This window comes from Falco peregrinus, chromosome 1, assembly GCF_023634155.1.
Source record: "Falco peregrinus isolate bFalPer1 chromosome 1, bFalPer1.pri, whole genome shotgun sequence".
Classification (NCBI taxonomy): Eukaryota; Metazoa; Chordata; class Aves; order Falconiformes; family Falconidae; genus Falco; species Falco peregrinus.
In genome coordinates, this window is record NC_073721.1 from 31,277,856 (window position 1) to 31,303,489 (window position 25,634).

Consider the following 25,634-nt stretch of genomic DNA (forward strand, 5'->3'; position numbering starts at 1 on the left):
AGAAAGTCTTAGGACATTTTTACTGGCTGACAGCTGATGGAGCTGAACCGTTTTATAAACCTTTTTGATGAAATATGAGTGTGGCCTTTTACTGCTAGGTCTAGTACTCGGTGGGCAAAGATTCAATACAGAGAGACAACACAGTCCAAGGAATGACGTGCTTCACATCATGGCCTCCTAGTACCACTGTGGAGGTCTGATCCAGAGAAATGCAGTGTACCCACATCTCCTCTGATGGGACACGTATATACCTCTGGTATATATACTGGTATATGGCTTACAAAGATCTCTGCCTTGAGGCTTACTGGAGCACAGCTTACAATCACAGAGCACTTCTTCCCCCGAGACAGGTACGAGGGGGGTCCCTCACAGCCTAAATGCACAGAACAGACCTCTTAAAAGGTGCTCAGGGCAAAATGAGCATATTGCATGCAGGAAAACTGAACCAAGCGATTTGCTTTCAGGGAAATCAAATCCATAAATTCCTTGGTTCAGCTCCAACTTGGGTTCAACTAAACCCCATGGGAACACTTCAGGGTCAGTTTGGGCTTAAGAGAAAACAGGCACAGATACAGAAAATGAAGAAAAAAAGATTTAATCCACTTATCAGTTTAGGTTCCCTTTGAGTCTGAGCAGCAGTGCTTGGAGCTGTGTGAAGACGAGTTTAGGCATGTTTACAAGCCCGTAGGACTGGCGTTACAAAGCTTTGTTCTGACATTTTAACAGGGGAGTTACCTTATTTTGCTCAACAGCCCTTTCTTCTCATCCTCCCGCTGTTCAACCTTATATAGAAGTTATTTTTCAACCCTGAATGTCATTTCCTGAGCGACCTGGGTCACAAATTCGTTTCTGTTCTTTGGACAGTCTAAATTTAGACTCCTGACAGGAAATGGCAGAGAAATCTTTATTTCTTTCTGGCTGGGCTGGGAACACGTTTAGAAGAAACTCCAACCACAACTGCTTCAGCATGACCTGCCTGCCACCAGCCCATGCAAAGCTGGATCTGCCACAGGCACCGTACAGTGAACCTGGGCAGGTAAAAATGGTAGATTGCTTGGGTTTGCTAACAGCTTCCACAGCTTCCAATGTAGCCTCCAGGCTCCAGTATTCACCCACTCTCCCTGTACCTCTGCTTGTCACTACCTGCTTGTTGTGTCCCCTGAGATTGCTCCTGTTCTTTCCTGCTGGGGAAGGCTGGCTTGGTTGGACTAATGAAAGCCAAGGGCTTACAGGTTAGTGTTGTTAGCGTTAGCAATTAGTCCTGCCCTGTTGTTCTGCCAGCCCTGGCAGTCTCCCAGGGGCTCATCGCCAAGGGTGCTGAAGCAAAGCACTGATGATCCGAGAGTCGTTGCTACTGGCATTACCCACCAGCCTCTTCTCTCCCATTTTGCTTCCTACCCCTTACATTCTGCTCAGATATATTACTTAACCACCCTATAGTATTGATAATAAAAGCCAAGGAGAACAGCAATTTGAGCAGGGAGTTCCCTGTCCTCACCTCTGCTTTCTTACAGAACACGTGTGGAAACGGGAGTTACAGCTTTCTCTGCCTTTGTGCATGGAACGTCCCTCGCTGGTGAAGGAACAGACAAGAGCAGGCATCAAGGAGGTAGTGAAATGGTTTTTACCAGGAAAAGGGAGGAAAGGACACATCTGTGGAAAGTTTGCTTATCAACAAGCTCGATTATAAGCCTCATGCTCTATGTGTCCCTAGTAGTGATACAGAATTAAATCTTCTCTCTGATGCGTGTGATAGAGAGGACTGATAAAAAGGGACCTGTGGAGTGACGGTAACATCCCTGATGGGTCTTACCACCCAGAACTGTTTACCCTCTTGTAAACAGAATTCAGAGAAGCCCTAGTGTAAAACACAGCAGGAAACCCTAGTGTAAGAAAATGGTAAGACTTAAGGCCCCTTAGCACTGAAAGCCAGGATTCCAGGACCAGCACAAAGCAGATCTGCACTGAGGCCCTGGTTTGGATCCTGCATGAAGCACATGAAAGAGGGTGAGGAGCTACTGAGCCTTTTCCTCCAGCAAAGCCACCTCGCCAGGGCTGGGCAGCCCACTGGCACAGCACTGACATGCTGCTTCCTGAGGGAGTTCAGGCATCTCCCTTTCTGCACCGGGTTTTTTAGCACATGCCTTGAGATTCTCTCCTGGCTTGAAAGCCTGCAGAAGCGGTCATTTCCCCATGGCATTCCTGGCTCAGCAAATGACAGTCTGCTAGCAGCAGCGCATCAGAGCCTCATCAGAGCAGCGGTCTTTAAAAGGATTGAGGAGACCCTATATGGAGGCAAACAGGTAGCTTTTGCCTGGGTATCTGGGGGCAGAAAGGATGTGACACAAACTACAAGGCAGCTGCAGAGCCAGTGCTGCCAAGCTCTGCTGCATGTGCACCACTTTCATTCCCTCCCCTGAATTCAGAGCCATCCTGCTGGCCTTGGCCTCATTAAAAACATGCTGGGAGAGTCACACTCTCATTTGGAGGGTGATTGTTCCCTCCTGCTACCAGAGTGCTGAGATTGAATTTATTACAGGATAATTTTGGAGAACTGCTTCTTCTATGAAAGCAAAACCTGCAGCAGTTCTTTCTCTCTTGGCTGTTCACAGCCTTGCTGCCCTGAGGTAAAGAAAACAAATAAACCAAAACGCCAGAATAATGGTGTTTCTCTCTTTTATCTAAGGTAAAAAAAGTTTCCTGTCCATTTATCCATGGAAAATGGCCAGGAATATAACCTGCTAGCCGTGTTACCATGAAGAAAACAGAAGACTCAAATGAAATGGTCTGAAGACAGAGACCCTGCTGCCTGCTCTGCTACATCCTCCCCAGGGAAAAATGTGCAGGGGTGTTTCTGAAGGACAGGACAAGCTCCAAGTCCTATTAAGAAGGTTTTTTTAAATAACCACAGTTCCCTTTTGATTAAAGAGCTGTGGTTGATTTAGGATCTCCATCTAGTCCAGATCTTGCGCATGGTCCTCCTCCTCCTCACATCAGCGTCCAGTCTTATGCCACACTTCCCACTGGTGGCAGAGCCCCTGCAAGCACGCAGGATCCTGTCTCCGATTCCTCCACCCTTTTCTTATCTCCCCCTTCCAAAGGAAATGAAGTATTTGGCTACCACCACCACTTCCACTGCAGGCAGCTGAATGAATTACTCACATCTGTTGCTTACCACCACTGTAGCATGACTGATGCACAATAGAAAAATATATTCTTAGCTGTGTAAAATCCAGGCAGCACACCAGTGGGGCAGAAACTTTTATACCATGTCTTCCAGTTTTTCCCTATCTTCCCCCCATCCCCTCTCCTTTGCTGCAGAAACCATGGCCCAGGGCTGGTTCAGCTGCAGACAAGAAGCTGGTACTGGCAAAGTCAGTTCTCTCCAGGAGGCTTTGGAAAGCTGCCGTCTGTACTTGTGCTTAGAGGAACAAGTGTTTTCCTGCTGGCTTTGGTTAAAGGGATTCCTTATGGATTCCATTGGTTTGTGCAAGGGGAATGTGCATCGTGTACTCATTTATCAGTGCAGACGTGTTCCTGAGCATCTCGTGGAACGTGTCCACTGTCTTCCTGTAAATGTCCCTGTGTAGCACAAAGGGACGGAAAAGGTTGAGAGGCTCAGCCCTCTGGAATATGATGGGGAAGCCCAGCTCTGCTGGTACCTTCCCATTGCCAATGAAGAAGTGATAGAGCTTCTTTTCATGCAAACATTTCTCCAGGAATTTCAGCATGTCCTGTAGACGGGCCTCCAGCTTCTCTGGGACCCAGTCCTGACTGGGACGTGCCTGCAGGAGATGCAGCATCACTGTCTTCAGGTGGTAGTTGGTAAGCCCGCTTGGACCTGTGAGGCTGCACTGCTTCCCATGGAGGAAGGAGAGGATCTGCAGGCAGCTGACATGGCAGGCGTTGACAGGCAGTGTTTTGGAGACCAGCTGGATGAACCTCCTCTCATACACTGCGAAGGTGAGAAACCAGTGAGTGCTGGAGGAGAGGTCTGTTGCCAGGCCACTTCGAGGGAAATGAGAGATGAAGTAAACATCAGAGTTCTCATACTGCACCACAGGGGTGAGATTGAAGGCAATCGATTTCCCTGATCTAAATTTTATCTTCAGGGCTCCTGGTGAGTCCAGGAGGCTGAAAGAAAGGTCAAATTCATACTTGTGGGAGATTCTGTTCCAGGCCTTGGTGACTGCAATCTGGAACCACTTCATGACTTGGTCAGCATCCAGATATTGTGTATTTTTGAAACACAAGAGGTCTTCCATCTCACTGCTGAGCCTGGTAGTATTGGCTTGGCTATGGAGGAGGCACAGCATATCTTCCCCTAGTTTAGTCTTGTCACAGATGCAACCTGTCACATCCTCATCTGCCCTGCATACCTTGATAGTGCCATAACCTTGCTCATCGGGGGGAAAAGAATCACCAGAGCACCAGGTCTGGGACTGAAAACAGTATGGCTCTGGTGGGGCAAAAGGCACTATCAGATCACAGACAAAAGGTTTACGCACCCTCCAATTTTCATACATGCTCCCCACACCCATGCAGTCCTCCACTTCCATGTCAGCATCTCGGTTGCAAACACTCCTCAAGGCCTCCAGCAAGTCATCTGCAAAGCCTTCCACCATCTCCCGCATCCTGGCCATGTCTCCAGTGGTACCCAAGATGCGCTTCTCATAGAAGCTGGCCAAGATGGCCTTGTCAGGGAAGGCCACTCCTTTAAATGCTTTCCCCAGGACAGCCATGTCATCCTCTTCTCCTCCTGTGTCCTGCCAATTCCCTTCCTGGAAATCCTGCCTCCAGAGCTCAATCAGCAGGAAGATGACCATGGAAAGGGCAGTCCACATATCCCATTGGACTTTTCCCTCTTTGCTTTCCTCTACTATCACTTCAGCCTTTTCCAGAGCCTTATGTGTGGCTTCCTGCTCTGCAATTTCCTGCTCTAAGCGCAACTTCTCCAGCCGAAGGCTCTCCTCCCGCTCCTTCATCTTCTGGATGATTTCTTCTGCATTCTCAGGGATGGTGCCATTCTCTTTAGGGAAGAGGAGCGGGTGGTTGACGATAGCTGTAATCACCACTAGGCACACCCGGAAGATTCCCATGGGCATGGCAGTTCCTTCCCTGGAAGAGAAAGAGAGGCAGAATGACCCACAATGCAGAGCATACTCCCTCAAGAAGATAAAGAAACTCTCCACTTGAATAAAAGTTTTGGCATCCCTTCCAGCCCTGAAAAAACTGCTTGAGACTTGAAGCTTCTAAGCGCATGCCTGTTTCTGCAAGTTATCAACCAAGCTTCCCAAAGAGACTTTTATCAGCAGATGGTGAGGATAAAAGAGTCCTCTTAGCAAATTAACTTTGAAGAACAGAACCGTGAAGGCACTTGCTACTGTTAACCCACTGTGATGCTGTTGGGGCAGTGTGGGAGGGCACATCCTTCCTCCCTCCTTTAAAGTTCTCAGGACAGAAAGGGAAAGAAGCAGGCAGGACCTCCCCAGGCATAAAAAAGTAGGACTGGGAATGAGCACTACTTTCTCTCAACGTAAAGGCTAATGTTGCAGATGTGGCAATGGCATAGGCAGGGCTGTCCTGGCCACCTTCCATGTTAAGCATGTCTGGGGACCCACACAACCTGCTTGGATCCTCACTGCCAGTGCTGGTTATGTGCACCTAGGTGGGAACAAGCCTGCACGGTTTTCTGCTTCTAACCAGGCATTACAGGCAAAGCTCTTCCTGCCTTTCAGCACCATCAGGATCAGGCTGTGGCAAACCTTCCTGGCCTCCGGGATGCCTCATGACTGCAATCCCTGGAAAAAGGGCAGAGACAGGAAGATTGCTAAACTGGAAAGGGTTTCATTTAGCCCACTGGTTTTAAAAGCATCAGGTTGTTTATTTTTGGTGCTTACTTCACTATTAATCTGTGGAAGACATTAGTAAACACTATAGCTTTGATCTAACTCGTGCCCCAAACACCTCCAGCAGCTGTGCTTGCAGCTAGCTCACTCCTATTTGAAGTGACCTCAACGTGGCTGAGAAACACCCCAGGCCTTGGTGTCACGGTGCTTGAGTCCCACATGTCACCCCTTGCACAGGCCCGTGGCATCACCAAGACTGCTATGGTGTTTTGGAGTTGCTTCCTGTGGTTATTGCTCTGCTGCTCGGACCTCGCACATAAGGAAGCCTTCCATGCCATGGGGCTCATGATGAAAGAATTTAATTCCCAGCTTTCCAGGACACAGTCCCATTAGTGGGGCATCTGCTTGGCTTTCACAAGTCCTCCCAGTGGGCTTGGCCAGAGGGAGCTCAGGCTAAAACCTGGGATGTTTCCTCCCAGGTGGCATTTCTGTTTCGGGGGGGCTGGCATTGCTATCAAGATCCCAAGCGCCTGCTCAGGGCAAGACAATGACGTTGTCACCCACTGCTGTGACAGCAAGCTCACCAGTCCCTCTTTCCCCACCTGCCCCTCAGTCCTCTGACAGAGAGACCAGAAGGACAAGATGGAGAAGCAGGGGTATGTATTCTTCCAGCTGGGACATTTCAATGCAGCCGCTTTAATGCCTCAAGAGTGTGTTTCAGAAAGAAGGGTTTCTGTTACAGGAATAAAGCCCATCAATAAAATACCTAATCAGTCAGACCAGAATACTAATCTCATTCCTAACAAACCAATTAATCCTGCTGTGGGAATGAGACTGTTTTACAGAAAGCCAAGAGATGGTGAGGCACCATGTGTGCACCAGGAGCTGAGGGCTGTAATTCCCTCCCCTGCAACAGCTCCTTCCTGGCCTGAACACAGCGTGTTTTGGTGCCACGGCAATCCTGCTGTCCCAGCATCTGGGCAAGAAGAAGGACATCTCTGGCAATCTCATTTATGCCTCCACAGGGCATGCAATAAAAACAGATCCATCCCAGTGGGCCTTGTTATCATTACTGCACAACGAACTGCTGGTTTTCAATTGCAAGAACTTAGATTTCCTCAGTGTGAGCACTTACTGTACATGGGAACTATATCCTTCGGCATGCAGTTAATTCTGCTGACTAGAGGGCTGGGACTGGAATAACAAGAGAAGGGAACAGGATTGAGATGCGCTGTCCGAGCAGCACAGGACTTGGGATAATGCTACATGCCCCTCCCTGTGTAACTTTTACCAACTACCCATTTTAGATCCCATGTACATGCATTGATGAATGCCCTTACGCAGACATTGCTCTGGAGATGGTTTGCGAGCCTTTCTTGTCCTTTTCACATTTACATTAACTCTTTAATTCATCAGGCAATGAATTAAAGCTGAATTAATGCCCAAATCTGGGTGTCTCAGTTATTCTGTGAGGTCCATGCCTGGCTACATTTAAAAATAAACTGGGGTCGCCCTGCATTGCAAAGGGCTTTATCAGTTTGCCGGGGCAGGGCAGGAAGCACCGGCAAGTTCCTTTCCTTAGTGCTACGCTCTTGCAGACCACGTGTGCTTTCCACGCTTAAAAATAACATGGCCAGGGGCCAGGTGCCTCCTCTTGCAGTCTTGACCAGGACGACACCGCTGCTCTGCCCTGCTAGACCTCTATCCCTGTGGACGAAATGTTTTACTGTTAATAGATTACTTCTTAGATGCATAAGGCTGAAAGAAGTCAGCTTCCTTAGGATCTCCTTGTACCCTTCAAGACACTCTTGCCCAGCTGCCCATGGGCACACCACTGCCAGAGGCTACCTGCCCCAAAGCTTTGCTAGCAGAAGGGGTTAGGCCAGACATCCCCAAGTTCCTCACCGGGTGGCTCAGCTGAATTCATTCCGGGTCACTCTGGCAGTCTAGGCTACCCCTGATTTTGCAGGAGTAGGTTAGGAAGCACGCACACAACCTCTTCCCCCAGCAAACCATACAGGCATCAACCTCTGGGAGAATCAGGATGAAAACTGGAAGTGGCATCTTCAGGTCACATCAATTCTCAAGACGCATGTCTGTTTTCAGCCTGAAAAGAGGAAGTTCTCCTGGTCAAAACTGCCCTTTTGCTACTGTAGCTGTTCACACCAGAAAATTAAGCCAAACGTTAACCTCAGTTAAGGATTAAGGTTAATGGTGCTCAGTGACCAAGGTCAGTGGAGCCTGGCCTTGACAGCAGCAGGGGTGACACAGGCTGAGTGTTCCCACATCTCATCGGCCACAACTTTCCTGGCTAATATGGGAAGACTAAATAATACAGGTGAAACCAGCAGCACTGCCTGCTACAGCAGTCCAGCTTTCCATAACAAAGGCTGCTCTTTTCCCTTGCTTTTAACTTCAGCCCAAGCAACTTAAGCCTGATAAAAATATTTACACCTGCTCCGGCTGAGACAGCTTTTGTGTGGAGAAGGAGAGAGTCCAAATGTTTCCAAGCTGCAGACAAAGCGAAACATCATTGTTTCATCCACACATCAAATTTAGCAGCATTTCAAGTATGGGGGGGAAAAAAGCATTCACGAGTTTTTAAACAGCAGGTCTTCAACCTTTTCAAAATATATGGCCCTGCCAGTTTTGGCCATTTGAAGTACAGACAACATCCACACTTGGTAACAGGCTTACATCTAACCACCTTCTGCAGACCCTCTTGCAGCAGTCCCAGGGCTCCAAAGGCCCCCCTGAGGGAGGATGCCAATGGGGTCCTCACCACATCACGGGCAGGTCACCTCCCTGTTCCACAGGTGAGACAGCAGACACCCCACCTCTTGTGCTCCCATGGGCACAAAGGAGGGAAAGGAACAGTGACACTGAGGAAGGCTGCTTGGGGAGGGGAGGAGGGCCAGGGCCAGACGCTACATGGAGCCCCACTACTGCAATGTAAAGCTCTGCCTCTGCCCAGCATGGGATGCTGCTTGTTCAAACCTGCCTCTGGCACCAGAATTAGTTTCCTTCTGGGCTCTTGTGTGGCGCTTACTGCTTTGGTGACTGTGTGCTGCACCGATTGTAAGGTTAACAACCACTCTGAACGACCCTGGGAAGTGAGGGGGCAGGCACCATCCCACTCTCCAGCTGGGGAACAAGGGCTCCGAGAGATAAAAGCAGCTGACTGCTCTGCTGCCCGATCAGAAACAACAATCAGCTCATGCTGCAACATTTGGTATTGTTCAAAGGCTTGGTATTGTTCAAAGTACCTGCAGCCCTCCACCCTCAGTTCCCAGGTGGGTTAGGTCATTCTTTCAAGCCTGAAGGATCCTGATCAGCCCCACAGCAGGTCCTGGATGAGGTGGAGAGCCCCAAGAGGGGAGGGGGAAAGATGACACTGTTATCACGCAGCTCAGGTTGGTGCCACGAAGCCACATGCAGGAGTCGTCCAGCTGTCACACTAGCTGATGTGAAATCTCTTTGCTGCACAATTCAGTAATGTTGGATTCACCTGCTTGCCTGGAGCACGGTTACAGGTAGAGTGTTGCAAGGAAGGGGAAGCACAGGGACTTTGAGAGCTGGCTGAAATCCCCCTGCATAGACATCATAAAAATCAAGGCGTGAGTATGCCCAGAGAGGCTTGCCCCAAAACTGCCGCTGGAAAAGACTCTTCTCCTCTGCCACATTTGGGCAGTGCCAGCCATGCCAAAGGCTGCAGAGGAAATGGGCTGGATCTCTGAAAATGGCCCATCAAGTGTGACTTGACCCATCACCCATACGCAGACCCTTGGCACTGGTGCAAAGGCAGAGCTGCAGCTCCTCACCAGCACAAAGGCAGCCCCCTAAGCCACAAAACTGGTGTTGAGTTCTTCAAGCCAGCATCTGCTGTGCCTGCATCTCTGCAGTAACTGTCTCAACGTCACCTGTGCCACCTGGGTTGCTGCACAAGTGGCCTTGAAGTAAATCATTTGCAGAGACAATTGCAAGAAAATATGAAAATAGCCATTGTACTGTTTCCTGAACATAGTCAGCTGTGAAGATGAATGCAGTGCATGCTACTGCAAGCAGATTTACTTAGTGATGTTTCATGTGGCGTGGGGATAGAGCTTGGCTCTACCTTCAGCTTCTGCCTTGATGACCGCCTCACCTGGGAGCATCACAGAGCCCATGTGGTGTTCATGCTGGCTGACCTGCGACAGCCGCTGCCCTTTGGCAGTGTGTCACCTCCCGCTTCCTACCAGCCACCAGTGCATAAGCAGCCAAGTCCCTCACAGAGCCGATGATGCTCAGAGCCGAAACAATGTCCCATCCTTTCCAGCTAAAATGCGCTCAGCTTCTGATGTCCCCAAGCCTCTCTCACACCCTTTTCCACAGCAGCTTCAGACCCTTTTGTCTCCTGCTGAATCTGGAAGAGGAAGAGATTTAAATGGCAGCTTGCAACTTGCCTCTGTAGGCTGCTCATGTGCTTAGTCTAAGCCCAGATAACTCTCCATCTTCTTTGAAGACATTTCCCTTTCATTAATGGTCCCTTTCTTCCCTCAAGAGTTCCTCATACAGCTGTATTTTTTCCACCTTTTTACTCCCTCAAATTTTGAATCGTGGGAAGCAAAATATGCTCTGGCTGGTGTTCAGCAATAAACCAGATAGAAGTGAGCTGAAGCTTTGATTCTTAAATTAGAAAACCCCAAGTCAAGTCACTGAATGTGGTTCAGTAATGCACTGGAACACGCCAAGACATCATTTACAACACACTCGATTGCTTCCTGCAATTTGGCTGATACAGAAGGCAGTGAATAGGTGGCTGCCCCATTGTGTTTTGCTTTGGTAGGCTGCAAGAAAAGAGGCAATCTGAAGAGATGATAGAAACTACAGCTGTCTGAGAGCTATTTTCATTGAAAGCTGCCAAGTTTTTGAAACTAGAATTTTCATAGGAACATATACGACTTCTGAGACTTTTTGCTAAGGAGGTCTGGAAGGGACTCTGCTGCATGTTTTGACCAGAGGGATTAATGGCCCAAAAGAGCCACTAACCTGCACTTGGGACTTTCTTACTGGGAAGTTGTGAGTGTCAAGCCCAGGGGTTTCAGGCCCAGCCCAGCTGTACTCCCTCATGGCTGAGCTTCTGGGAGCGTCCCCTTGCTGTAACAGAAAACAAACTGCCTACGGGCCCTGGAGTATATAGTCTGAAAATGCTTCTGCTGAATTTATGAAGATCTAGGCAAGACAAAAAGTTTGCTGAAAGCCCTTTGTAATGCACTATGTCCTTCTCCAATTTGCAAATACCATTGCCACCTCTGCAGGTATTGAGAGGTATGCCTGGCCGCAGCAGAAAGAAATTATGTTACCTCTTGATGGGGACTACAAGATCTGAATTGTAAGAAACAGACATAATGAAAGAGAAATGGGGACTGCAGAGATGCCCGTCAGTATTATTGTTCCTGCCAAAAACTTGGAAAGATGCACTTTAGTCAACTGCATACCATGGTGCTGTTTTTCCACCATCTCCTCAGCAACAATTACAGAACAGCTGAAAGACCTTTTCTGGCTCAGGACAGATGTTGATGGCAGTTTTCCTTCCAGGTGCTACATTTAAAGTCTCAGGAGTAGACATATGCTGGATGGATGTTCACCAGAGAGCAATACCCTGGTGAAGATATCAGACTGGTATCTGCCATTAGTTGCTGGGGATTCGTTGTTTAAATTTTGCCTCTTGCACTGAGAAGAATGATAAAAACTTCAGGTTTTAATTTTATATGCACATATTTAAAAACCAGAGCACACGTCTATGCCTTTACAGTCTGATCTCTTAGTTAGGATGACAGAAACTTCTGTTGAAGGCTCTCCTCCGAATCTGGGAGGGAGTAACAGTACTGTAAGCTTTGGTCTCCTTCCCAGCCCCAGAGGTTGCTGCCCTCATCGCTTGGCTGCTTTCAGGTCAATTCTCTGCTCTTCAGGTTTGACCTGGGCTTTCACAGGACATGAGGAACTGGTTCACTCAAACCTGTTTTGTTCTTGAGACCATTTTTACTGAAGAATTATTTCCTGGGGTGGGCACAGGGGAGAAGTCCTGTTTTGGTGAAGAATTTCAGACCAGAAACAAGTGAGTTTTCCTCCCAGGTCAGCACCACATTTGTTGGAGCCTGCAGGTTATCCAGGACCCTGGTGTGATGGATGCTGCCAGCTCCTAGGAGACATCATGCTCAAGCACTGCATCTCCAAGCATGAGCTTCCATGTTCACCTGAGTCTGCAAGGTGGGGCTGGCGAGGCCCTGGACCCTCGGCAGGGCTGGAGGGCCCGTACAGCCGAGGTCAATGCTCCGGGCCCATGTACTGAAACACACCCCAGGGTGACTAAGGGTTTATCGCGCCAGTCTACCCTTCCCTCTCCACTACGTACGCGTTTGTGCATGTGGCCCTGCCCAGCTTTCACCTCGCACAGGCAGCAAGAGCCCAGACACTCAGATGAGGATCCCCCGCTGTTTTTTACCTTCCAGGACTAAGCCCCCACTGCTGCAGTGAGCACATGTCCCCAGACCTGTACAGAGCCACAAAAACCTCTCACTTTCTGCTCCACCGTCAGCTATGCCAGCATCCAGCACAGCCCACCTAGAGATCACACAGCATGGGGCAGCCAGGAGAGGCTCCTGCTCTCCCATCCCCTGAGCACAGAGCCAGCTGTAGCACACACAGCCCAGCCAGGAAAATTAGCAGCCACAAAAACGCTGCACAGAGCCTGAGCGGCACCAACTTGTGCTGTTCTTTCACCCTCTATGAAATAAGCTTGCCTACAGGATGATGGTGTGATGAGCTACTGACTAGGGCAGAACAGTGCCAGCCACAGCAGCTACAATTCATGCTCTGACTTGTCTTTTGAGCATTAAATTAGGGCTACAGACAAAGTACCAAATTCCAGTTGCCAGCACAGTCACAGTTGGTTCAGCACAGACTGGCGGGATCGGGCTTTGGCTCTGGCTCTCTACCAAAGCCACCAGTGGAAAGGAGCAAACGCACCAACACACGAGGTGCAGAGGTCTGGATGTTGAGGCTGGTACCACAACCATCTTTAAACCCAGAACAAGCCAGCTGGCCTGTTCGGACTACAAAAGACAGGTACGGCAGGGCAACCGCCTTTCAGAACATGCCTGGAAGCTCCACCCCAGATCAGCTGCTTGGCCACAGGACAGCAGTTGGACAAGGCCACTCGCCTGATAACTATTGTTTTGCCGTGTGATTGAGAACATGCTAGCCTTTTGTAACATCCGTGGACATCCTGTCCCAGGCCTGCTGCAGTGCCAACGGGGTCAGTCGCACAGCCCGAGTCGGACATCCTGCCCAACAGGTCTGCTGCGGACTGTCGGAAGCAATATTTTCCTCCTGGGGTCACCAGATCAGGTATTTCCAAGGAAATGCTGATGCTCATCCTGTGTACAGGACCAGGCAGCCCTCCCTTCCCACGGACAGGCAGATTCAGGGTGGATAAGCATGTGAGCAGCACTGACGTTGCTCAGACAGAGGCAGATGCTACTGTGCAGCCCCAGACCCAAGCAAGGAGTGATTTCGCATCTCTCCAAGCAGAGGATTGCTTGACTTGCCCTGGGAAGGACAGGGAGTGTCTCTCATGTCTTCCAGTCATTCCCTATCTTTGCCATCAGGAAGCTTTTTCTCATGCTTCTAACTCCCTTGCTGCAGTTTGAACCCCTAACTTTCCAGTGACCACCGTGGGTAAAAGTAGGACAGATTCTTTTTTTTTCTTCTTGCAGTAGCACTCAAGATGTTCAGAGGCCCTGCCCTTCTGCCTCACCTTTCACAGTACATAGAAGCATTTGTAAGATGTTGCCATAAAATCCCACGGCCCCCGTTCCCCCAAAGCCTAGACAGTACAAAGTCTTCTTTCTGGCTCAAAATTAGGTATTTGCCTTCTAGGGCTCTTTTCCAAAAGCCAAAGGAGACGTAGCACCTGTTAGATACTCAGTTTCATCAGGAAGTGGGGGATTTACCTGGTTATTTCTAAGTCACTATTTCTCAGTGCATACAGGTACCACACCATTAACCAGAAGGTGATTCTGGCCCCCGCTTCTGCCCTAGGAGTCAGCAGCCACCGCCAAAGGCAGCTATAATAACTACTAAATCAACACAGAACCACATCACACTCCCAAAGGACTCACTGTAAGGATGGACCCAAGACAGCATACCCATGGAGACCAAGAGACAATGCTAACCATAGGAGCAGTGCGTTACTCAGCACCCTGCCCACTGCCTGAATGTGGGTTTTTTGCTTTTTGGCTGTGCAAGCCAGCTCTGCTCTTGTCGGCAAGCAGCACGTGGGCAGCCTATGCGGTGCCTTGGGTTCCCCCTGCTACAGCCAAGAAGGGGTTTCACAAATTGGAACACAGTGTCTGGCTGCAGGGGAGGTAGTGAGGGGAAAGGTAGGAAGTGTGCATGTGGCTCCCACCCACGTACTGAGCTGTTGTGGTAGGATCCCAGCCAGGAACAGCTTCGCTTTTTAAGCCAAATAAATTTTGTCTGTTAATTGTGAGAAAACAATTGAGGTAGACCGAACTTTTGTGGTATGGATTTTTTTTTTTGAGTTGTGTTTTCTCCTCCTTAAAAAAAATAAACAAACACACAGCAAGGGAAGAAAAAAAAAAAAAAGTTGAAAGGTTGGCTTGCCAACCTCACCAGCTCCCTCCCCTACAAATCCAACGTGATGGGAACCTGGGCAATAGCTGGTCATTCCCTTGCACAATATTTCATCAGCACAGATGTCCACTAACCCCCTGCTGCTTTGCCAGGAGCCTGAGAGTGTCAACCACAACGTATGAAGCAACATCAGTGCACAGACGCTCTCTGGCCTCCGCTTGGTGCTCACGCTGGGACCCACTCTGGCTACCACCCTCAGCCATACAACCTCTCTGCACATGCAGGCAGCCACGGCTCATTGATCCAATGTGGCAGTCACCTCAGGGAAGGTGGTGAGAATACAGAAAGGGTTCCATTACCAAAATGTTTGTTTAAATCTGCCCCCCTTTTCCCCACTTAATTCTCAACAAGGTGGGGAAAAATCACACCAGTGTTGTTAAATCAGGCAGTGGTTACTCTGACCCTCCTCATCCTAAGGTAAGCTTATGCCCTACATCACAACACATCCAACTTCACTGTATATTGTACATTCATTGAAATGAATGCTTTGGTTTTCAAAAGGCTGGTGGAAACATTATTAGAAAGTTGATTTCCCAGCAAGGATACACTACTCCAGCCCGTCTAAAGAAGAGCACATGTGGATATTGGCACAGCTCAGACGTGGCTTGCAGATTGTTTTGGGCAATAGCTGGTCATTCCCTTGCACAATCTTTCATCAGCACAGATGGACACTAACCCCCTGCTGCTTTGCCCGGAGCCTGATAGTGTCAACAACAATGTATGATCATGATTATGTTTTACATGTGGAACTATGAAGTCCTGTTTCAGTCATGTAACAATGAGCACTTATATATTACAGACAGTAGAAAGCACAGTAGTTGCCAGACCCTTCCACACTGAGATGCTGAACAATAACACAACAAAAATAAATTGTCATTGCAGGCTGGGAATTTGGTTGATCTGAGATCTTCTGCTCCATCACAGTCTTGACTCAGTGACAAAGACACACACCTGTATCAGGAGACCTGCAGACCCATGTATCTGCTTAAACAGAACTCAAAAACACTGGATGGGATTGGAGGTTTGTATGATTGGACTATTGTTTTGCTAACTAGTTACAGCTGGTTGTATTCAAACAGTTGGGGAGGAACAGTATTTAAAAGCTGGCTATTACAGGCAAAATGTCACCACAGAAATGAAAAGCAATGCTTTATTCCATTGCCTGAAATCCCAGATTTTTTTATAACACACAATATAGTTCCTAAAGTAAAAAAAAAAACAACAAAAAACCAATAAACACAACAACAACAAAAAACCAAACAAAAACCCCCAACCAACCCCCCAAAAATATTGTGAAAGCCCCTGCAGGGACGGGTGTGGAAGGAGAGAGCAAGAAAGAGCACTTTTACTGCAATGCCCCGTTTCCTTGACTCTCACTAGGATGACTCCTTGATCTAAGTACAGGCACTCCGCATTGCATACCAGCATCTGTGGGAAGAATCAGGCCTTCCTAATTCATTACCTGGTGGCTTTAGAAAAAGAGCAGGAGAAACGCCACAAATGCTTGGGAAGCAGTAAGCCCAGTCTTGGCTCGCTAGTCATAAACCTAAAAACTGCCAAGACACGTACACATACAAGTATGCTGGCTGCGGCATACTGCTGGCTAACCCTGCTTTTCAAAATTAGTTTGAATAAAAAAAAGCCATAAAAGAAAACAAACTTCCCCCCTTCTGTACAATATTTCCATGAAGCTCATCCTTTCAGCACCCGTGGCCACCAACTAACTCAGAGCCATTTCCACCCAAGGGAATGACTCAGAGACCAGCCTACTGCCACATGCACCCATATTTAACAATCTTCATGTGCTCTTTGCTCAGTCCCCTCTGCTTACCAACAAAAGAAAACATGTTTAAGCTCTTTCTTTCCCTGAAGAGTCTGTAAACTGAATGCTGGGAAGAAAAATGCTGAAAAGACTCAAAGGGATAACACCAATGTAACATGCACGGCTGTAACAAAAGCACCAAACACACATGTTAAGGCTGTGAAGACACGTGGTTTTCATTTGGGATGTGTGGGGTGAACACATACACTTGCTTCCTTTATAACATAAGCACAACAAAGGCAGGCTTTGTTTGAAAGCCAAGGGACAGCCTCTCTGCACACTTAAAAGACTTAAGTTACAACGTAATGGGAACTGTGAGTCATAGCTGTGGGGCCCCTGCTCACAGGCACAAAAATCCCCGCTGCTGCAGCAGGTAAGGAGCCCAGCTTAGCAGTGAGCACAGACAGCTTCCAGCTCCGCACGGGAGACTGAAAGCGCCCAGGACCAGCAGCAAACGCAAGGCTGAGCTGAGAGCACATGCTGCGGATGACTTATAGCGCAAGCACGTCCCTTGCAGTCCACATTCCTTCCTGTAACCCCTTCAGAGCTTGAGATCACAACCCTGCAGTCGTTCCAAGAGCACGAAGCAGCTAAGGCTCAACAGAGAGGTGGGATGGACATCAGCCAAGCACCTTCAGAATTTTGACTTTGGCTGCAGAAGAGCATGGTCATGATACTTAGACCGAGCACAGCCAGCTCGCTAGGTAGGACCACAGTACAGCTCTATGTCCCTAAGGCACCGAGTATGCCAGATCATTTATATCACAGTAGGGGAGGGTCAGCCAATGGATCCCAACTACCCAAAATACAGACACCCATCTCATCCTTGCCTCTCCTACCCTAGAAAAAAAACCGGTAAGAGTCTGCAACCCATTCATGATAATTGAAATCTGTAGCGCAGAAGTGGCTCAAGTGTCTTCTCTCACACTTCCAGCAGTCCCAAGGTATTTGGTTGCTAAGTCTCCAGAAGCCTTTAGAAATCAAACTCTTGTCTGAAATCAGTGGCAGTCAGGTACCTGACCATGCAGGAGGCACAGCTTAGGATGTAACCATTTTGGGTGCAGATACACAAACACAAGCCCCTCTGAGAAGCACTATACTGTGAACATCAAGTGTCACAGTTGAAGCTGGAGCCAAGGAGATGTTCTCAATCTCTGATATGTATTAACATTCCACAACAGCTTAAAAAATAGGGCAAAAAAGAGGTCTGAAAAAGCAATACAGTCTCCCCCTTCTGCCTACACACATGGCCTACACTGCGCCTGGATAGTTTCTGGCAAGTCTTTCTCTACTATGTTCTGAAAAGCTTCCAGCACATCTCCAGCTCTGCCTCCCAAGGCTGTCTAGACTGCTGCTTAACTACCTGTACCTGCAGGAAAGTCTCCTTATCACTGCATTGGCCTTCTCCAAAACAAGCTGTAAGCCCTCCTGGGATTCTGGCACATGCAGGCAGCATCCTGTCTTGGGGAACTACTTCCCTCCTGGCAGGCAGGTGGGAACTGCTTGCTCCCACGCCATCAGGTGCTCCCCAGGCATCACCAAATGCTCTGCAATTTGGAAGGACTGAAAGCAAGGCACTCTGAAGCAGATTTTCATTGTTTTCATTTGGGTTTGGCCACAAACTCTTACCTTTTCAACTAAGGCACCCCTTGAGACAACCCAGAGAAAGATGGAGCTGGTTACACAGGTGTCTTAGGTGACACCTTACAGCCAATGTCAGTTTTCTGCTCAGGCGCGAGAACCTTCTCTACGTGCTCTTCCCCATGGTTTTGAAAGTGAAGGAACAGCATGTTTCCCTTTGCCAAGCAACTGAAATAACCATATGAGTTGGAGACTGTGCCTAACACGGCTTAGATTCTGCAGCAGTTGGCCTCAATGGTCCTCATGCTTGCCAATACCATGCTTGGTTTTTCCAAGCCACATGCATGGCAATAGGGTGCATCAGATGTTTTCCCTATATATGCTGAAAAAGCGTTTCTGCCTTGAGGCAAATGTCACCGATATAAATAACATGCTAGATCAGCCAGAAAAACCTGCCTCTGGAAGAGGGATAATAATCAAAGATGGTGGGAAGAAAGGAAAAAGAGAAAGCTTCATTTACACACAGGAGGATGGCAACAGGCCAGCTCTAACAGCTTTGATGGGGCTGGCTGGAGAAGCATGCCGGGGAACTGTGAGCTGAGCTTTGCTAGAGCAGAGCAGCCGTTTGAACTGCCTGGGATGGGAAGAAGAGGACAGACACCAGCCAACACAGACCCAAACTAAAGAAGAAAAACAATCACATGGAGTGCATGAAGTAACAGGTACTGCGAGTTGTAGCATCACGTTGTGGCAGCCAGGACTGCTGTCCCGGTGGCTCCCGCCACCATCAGCTCCAGTTCTCTTCCCACCATTGCTACCCACAGAGCCTCCTGTCACACGCTCGCAGAGCAGCACTGCCAGACATCTGGGTTTCACCTGGCAGTTCTGCTTTCAGCGGGTTTTCCAGGGGGTTTCACACAAACATGAGGGCTCTACACTTCGCTGGCTTGTAGAAGCCACTATTTCCCTTCAATCCAGCCGCCTCTGCTGTTCACTCCTGATCATCAGGAGGCTGTTCAGGCACTTCCAGGCCTTTGCTCTTCCTCTAACACCTGGAAGAGGGGTGGGGATCTAGTGCTTTCCCAGTCTGGGTAAAGTATCTCTGGCAAGTTTTCCTGCATAGCAGCAAATGCAGCAGTAGCTGCTGTCAGTGCAACTTTAACCTGTTGGCTCCCTTCTGCCATCGCTCCCTGACTACACCCCAACAGTACCAAGCAGTCAGATAAAAGCAATTTTATACCGAACACCAGGAGTGAGGCTTTTAACGCTGATCTTCTAAACCGAAGCCATTTCCAAACTAAACCTTCTGCTACTTTCGCTTTACAAGTGCTGTCTGACTCTTGCTGCTGGGCATGTTTACTAAAATATGAGCCACACCACCTTCCTTCCAGCATTTCTGCTGCAAGGCTTGAGATCTCCTAGTGAAAGCCCATCAAGAAGCTTTTTTAAATCACATCAAATCTGGAAAGAAGAATGACCCCTGGAGCACTTACCTGCTATACGACTTTGCAAGTGCTCATTAAACTTCACATTACTGCTATCACAGTGACGCAGCGAAGACGATGTTCAGTCACCCACCGCTGAAGCACAACCAGGAAGCCTGCAAAACACAAAGAGAACAAATGAGGAAGTTCAGGCAGAAGACGGGTACATAATGCAGGTATCTAAATTAGGGATTGATTAAAAGAGAGATTAACCAGAAATAATCAGCTTTGAAGCCATCAGGGGAGAGTTAAAATTCTCCCATGGGAAAGCGGATCTGTCGGCACTGTAGGCATGCCGGCAAGAGAGGACCTCCCTGCTCTGACTCCATCCTCACCCACCAGCCCTCTCCTTTTAAAATGGATTAGGGTCAAATTAGCAGCTGCATAAATGCAAGGGCTGGGACAGTTTTGTCTGGGGTTGGTTTCTTTCAGAAAAGGCATCCAGCTGCTGTAAGCAGCTTGCAAGGTAGAAATACTTGCTTGGGGAGCTGGGTTTAGAGAGCTAATGTGAGAAACAGAAAACACAGAAGAGGCAGGAAGTAAGTCTCCAGCACACAGGAAGATGTGAAACACTGAACCGCAAAAAGATAAACTACCATATTTTAGGAGAGAGAAGTTAAGAAGTTTAAGATGAAACAGGAAACAAAGCAAAGTCTTCCAACCAGGAGAGCGTGGGCCCGACAAGCTGGCTGCTGGCACACGAAGGGAGATGTTACCCAGCTGCATGCAAATGGTCTGGGGAGCAGGAATCCTCCTTACCAGCTGCTATCACCACTTCAAACCTTCCAACTGTCTTGGTCCAAAGCCTGATAAAATTACAAATAACGTGGGCTGAGCTGAGCTTTGGAGCTGGATCCTTTAAGGCTCAGCATCAGGCTGATGCATCATTGCTTTCCTGAACCCCTTCACTTTGGCAGCTGCTGGGGAGGAGATGGATCAGCCAGCCCTCTGTCCTCCCACGTACCTGCTCCGCCCAGACAGTGTGTACCGTTTCACTTCTCCATTTCAGTCTTCAACTGTGAGGCCAAACGGGCTCTGCTCTGACCTCCCAGCGCCTTGCAGCCTGCGGGGCTGCTCGTGCCCCTGCTCAGCCAGCACCATGATGCTACCAAGAGCGGCACAGACTGCCGAGCACAGGAGCAAGACACTCCAATCCTAAAAGTGCTAGATCCACACTGTAATATCCCAGTGGATGTTTGTTAGCCCTCGGTACTGGACCCATGATGGCTCAGGGCCAGTCAGGTACAGCCGGTGCCTGGAGGAGAGAAGGTATGATGTGCCACGCAGGAACTGCTGTACGGGACTTAAACTCTCTTTTGAGATTTAAAAATTATTTTAATGACTGACAGCATGTAAGTCAAGGTCTCCCTCTACTACATGTGTGTAGACGCTGGACAGACCTTGACTGAACCTCAGGGGACGGTCTAAGGTCACTATGGGAAGGTCCCTCTCAGCAGTGGGTATGTCTGCCCTGCATCCTCACATGCTGGCATAAACCTCCCCTCCCTCCCTCGGAGGCAGCGCGAGCAACACAGCACGGTGCTTGCTGGGGGTCAGCCCTATGTGAGAGCCTCCTCTCTGCGCCAGAAGTCAAACCCGGCCCTGCTCCAGTGAAGCTCAGCACCTAGTCTGGCCTTCAGGTCACGGCAGTAAAACCCATTTATTTTGCTGAACTGCCAGTCTCAGCCAACTTTGCATGGCCCACGTGTGCACGGAAGTCAAAACAAGCTTAAAAAAAACCCTCACCAACAACCCCCCCTGGCCTGTGGCAGCTGCACCCCTGAGCCAGCCCTCTGTCCCTCAAGCTGCTTGAAGCTTGGCTACCGAACTCCCTTCCTATTGCCCACACTGAGGGGTGAATGGGCAGGTTTTGCTTACACAGCTGAGCCCACATCCCTGCAAAATCTGGAATTCACGGTCAGGCACAGGATGATGCCGCCCAGTGCACACCCTGGCCATGCTCCCTCCCTCCAGCCTGAAAACCAGAGTCTCTACCTCTCTCCACCACCCAGCAATTACATGTGCTGATGGAAAGTATGCTGCCTGGCAGCAAACCTGCTTCCCCCCCCCCCAGTATAAATGAATTGTAATAACACTTGGAGAGAAAAAGTTGGGCCACCCAACAGCCCATTTTAAAAGGGATCTAAGGGAACAACTCAGTAGCTTTTTCTCAGCGCTCTATTCCATTGCACCATTGCTATAGACTGCAGTTCCGCAGACCGGAGCGTGCAGGACAGGACAGTACCGGACAGCAGGGAGACTAGTGCAGACTCTTCATGGAGTTCACATACTTTATCAGTGCTCCACAGCACAACTGCTTCTTAATGTTCACCTTGACAGAGGCTGAATTCCACTTAAATTTTGCCAGGACAGTTGTTTTAGAGGGGATGCAGATGCGTTAAGAGAAAACACCACAACCAGAGAAATAAACTGCCTTTTTAGCTGTGTACCCACTGCACTCGGGGAACTAATTTAAGCCATTGGTAAAAAAAAGAAGAAAAAAAAAAGTACACCAGAATACAACCCACTAAGCATGACTCCTGATACCACATTATCTGCGTTAATTTATTTGCAGGCATGCTCCCAGATACTGAAACAGTCAACAGGTAAACAGTCACAAAAGCCAGTCTAGAATTGTGCTTTCAAAAAACATACACTTTTTGCTTAAAAAGCAAACTCTGAGATTAGTTAGATCAGCTCGTGGAATACCAGTGTTAGGTTTCTGTGGCTCAGATTCCCTTCCCCTGTTAGTCATTGCCACATAAGAAGGATCACAAGCACTGGCATCCCTCCGAGACCTCGGTGCAGCAGAGGCACACAGGAGCCTTTACTGCCAGAAGAGCACCCACAAAACACGGGGCGGGGGGGCATGCAGGACATGCAGCTTTCATGGCCCTAGCAGTCAGAGGCGCAAAACAATTACTCAGGAAAAGCTGATCCCCCAGTAAGGGCTATTTAGTCTGACCTGGCAGGGAGGGAAGGGCAGAAAAAGTGAGGGGGGGGGGGGAGAAGAAAAACCAGAAAGGCTGTTCTTAGTGTACTGTAATGCTTTAAGCAACAAAAACAGGAAGACAGTTAGGTGGGGAGGGGCCACCACCATAGGTCTTGATAAACAGGTACAATGTCTTTGGCCTGCAGAAGTCACTTCTTCCTTACAGATGCTGCTGGTGCAAATACAGATCACGCTGTTCTCCACACCCAAGCCATACCACCCGCCCCCCCCCCGAAAAAAAAAAAAAAAAAAAAAAAGTGTCATCTACAAGCTGGGAGTCAAGAAGCCCTCAGGGCTGATCCCAGTACTGACACTGGTGCTCCGACTTTTGGCAAATCAGTTCACCTCTCTCTGCATCTGTGGCAATCACATTTAGTACGCGCATTTCCCATGTGGGAGCAGTGTGAAGCATCTATTGTGCTGAAAAGAAGATTGAAGAGAAGACTTCCAGTTTCCATTCCTAACTTACATGTTCTATTTTCCTCAAAGACTGAAGAAACCCCTTTCATGTACATTAAGGAAAAACTGGTTTTAAAAAGTAGTTGCCTTTAAGGGTAGACAGAATCACTGTAGCCAGAGCTGCAGAAGAACGTTATCATCACCACCAAACCTAACCCAAAAACCTCACAAAAGAAGCCACACTATGCTGCTGCTGCTGTCCTGTCCATGCACTGCTTGCCTGGCAGCTCACACCGAACACGCCTGAAGATGTGCTGGGCATGGTTTAGGCTCACAGCACTCATTAAAACCATGTTAATAGTAAAGTTTTCTGAGAGATGCTGCTGGCGCTCATCCTGTCTGACCACACAACAGCCACCAACAGCAACATGTCCTATTTTCCTGAAGGCTTTTTACATGGCAGTTCCCCAGAGAACTGCTTCAAATGGCCAAGTTGAAGATGCCAAGGCCAGTCAGGCTCCAGTTCCGTGTGTCAGTTTTATAGCCCAGAACTTCCAGCATCCCCATCCCGATTCACTCCGGTTTGAGATACAAATACCTACCGGCCATCTTCAAAAAGATGCTCACAGACATGGACAGCAGCTCTACTAAAAACGTCATCACTCCTCCTCTCTGTACCCATCAGAGACATACTGTCTCTCAGAAGAAAGGCAAAGAACTTTTGCAATAAGCTAAGCCCAAGCCCCTTCACACCGAACACAAGCAGCAAAGCTCGGTGCTGTTTCGCAGGAGCTGTACGTGCCGCAGCCCATCACCGCCCCCGCAGAAGGGGCGGCCAGGGGCTCTGCGCCCCGCAGGGCTCGGTCCCGCCGGGGTTCCCCACTGATGGGGGCTGCGGCCGCCCCCCGGCAGCTGACGGGCCCTGAGCGCCGGCTGCCCCCTGCCCCCGGCCCGGCTGCGGGCGGAGCAAAGCCGAGGGACCCGCAGGAACTTCGGTTCAGGGGCCCGGTCCGGCCCGCCGCCCGCAGGCCCACCGAGACGAGTCACTTACGCACGGCGCGCACGGCGGTGCCGGAGTTCTCCGTAACGGAAGCCCGGCAGAAGTCGCACCGCCGCGACCTGTTGCGGGCAGACACCGGCCCCGCCGCACCCGGCCCCGCGGCTCCGCTCCCACAGCGCCGCGGCGGAGCCTCCCCGGGCCGGCGGGCCGCCCCCACCGTGCGCCCAGGCCCCCCCGCCCCGGACGAGACTTACTGGGCCGGGCCGGGGTCGCCGCTGCCCGCCGGAGGGCGGCGCGGGGCGGCGGGTCGGGGCGGCGGCTGCGCTCGGCGGGGTGCGGGCGGTCCGCCCAGCCCGGCCGCAGCGGGCTCCCCTGCGCTTTGTTTCCCTCCGCCTCCAAAGCTCCCGGGCCAGCCCTCGGAGCCGGGCCACCCTCCCGGCTCCCCCGTTAGCCTCCCCGACGGTTTTGTACCGAGGGCGCAGAGGAAATGCGCTCATTTTGCTCCTCGGATGTATTCTGACCTCCTGGTGGTCGTGCCTGAGAGTCAGGGAAGCAGCTGAAACGCGTCACCTCCCCTGCAGTTCTCACCAGGGCAGATCCCGGGGAGGCTGATCCGTTGTCCTGCTCGGGGCTGGCACAAGGAGAAACTGGTGAATTTCATGAATGCTCTGAAGTATTCAACATATATTGAAAACTGCTGCAAGTTGGCGCCCAAAGTTTCAGCAAAGTATTGGCTGTCAAACAGAGAGGCTGAAGGAACAGTATCTTCTCGGAAATGGCATCACTGGCTGAAAACCGGGTATCTTCTTGCCCTGCAAAGTAGTTTAAAACAGGGAGATGACTGATGTTTTGATGATTTTGTTTACTTCTATGATGCTTTATGAACAATCAGATTCACTGGATTGATCATGGGTGCCCAACCCACAGTCATGCTTTGCTGTGCTGGGGGCTATAGCTCAGAGAAGTGGCACCGTTTTCCTCGTAGGGGTAGGGAGGCCGAGGCACTGCAGGGTTAACTCAATAATAAAGGCCACAGTAAGGGATTTAAAAAAGTGTTCTCCAACGCTCCTCTCATTCTACAAAGGGCATCTTACAGAGCTAGCAAAGAAATAAGTTTGCTCAACAACTCACTTCCACAAAGATGCTTAAGGGCACCAGATCTGAGCAATAGGATAGTAACATCCCTCTGATTTAGGGGAACTACAGATCCCTTTATTACACCCTTCCTCTTTCCACAGCATTGCAACAACTGGCTTACGTTACCACTGGTGTGGCATGTTGCATGTTCTCCACCACTGCTGCTTTGATTTTTTTTTGTTTGTTTGTTTTAAGCTCAGGTGGTGAACACGTGCTGCAGTGGGAGACAACTTGCATGTTATGCTGCGCTAAGGCTTTGCAATATCAAGAGGGGGCCAGGCAAACGTGGCGGCACAGCTTTGCACCGAAGTGGCCCAGTGGTAACTGGGACTGTTAAGTCAGCCCGTTCTTTGGATTTCCTGTAATGCTTATTGAATTAGCAGTTTTAATGTTATTCAGAGGGTTTGCGTTCATAAATGCGTCTGCATGGGTATTATATCCCTGGTGCCTGAATCGAGTTTATTCAGGTTTATTGGCAACCTGGGTGTAGTTAGTGCATTCCTTTCTCATTATGCCATAATCTATGAAAATCATCTCTAGCAAGAGCAGTACTGGAATCTCCCCGCTTCTGCGCTGCAGGACTCGGCCTGTCTTGCTGCATTATTTATTTCCCTTGGGAACTTCACAGCAGCAGGAGGAGAGAAAACAGTTCCTTCTCCAAGATCACAGCTAT

The 25,634-nt window shown here is 49.4% G+C and overlaps 1 protein-coding gene across 5 annotated transcripts; it reads right to left on the bottom strand.

Moving 5' to 3' along the window:
• Window positions 1-579: 579 nt before the first annotated feature.
• Window positions 580-24,529, bottom strand: ITPRIP (inositol 1,4,5-trisphosphate receptor interacting protein). Of its 5 annotated transcripts, none has more exons than XM_013300649.3 (3): window positions 24,296-24,529; window positions 19,443-19,549; window positions 580-5,118 (listed from the first exon to the last, which is right to left on the bottom strand). In XM_013300649.3, exon 3 carries the CDS (start codon window positions 5,103-5,105, stop codon window positions 3,456-3,458), a length of 1,650 nt encoding a protein of 549 aa, XP_013156103.2. In that variant the 5' UTR covers window positions 5,106-5,118; window positions 19,443-19,549; window positions 24,296-24,529; the 3' UTR covers window positions 580-3,455. The 5 variants fall into 5 exon arrangements, with proteins under 5 accessions (XP_013156103.2, XP_055653964.1, XP_055653977.1 ...); XM_055797989.1 differs by lacking the exon at window positions 24,296-24,529 and adding an exon at window positions 24,079-24,269; XM_055798002.1 differs by lacking the exon at window positions 24,296-24,529 and adding an exon at window positions 23,427-23,624.
• Window positions 24,530-25,634: the final 1,105 nt, after the last annotated feature.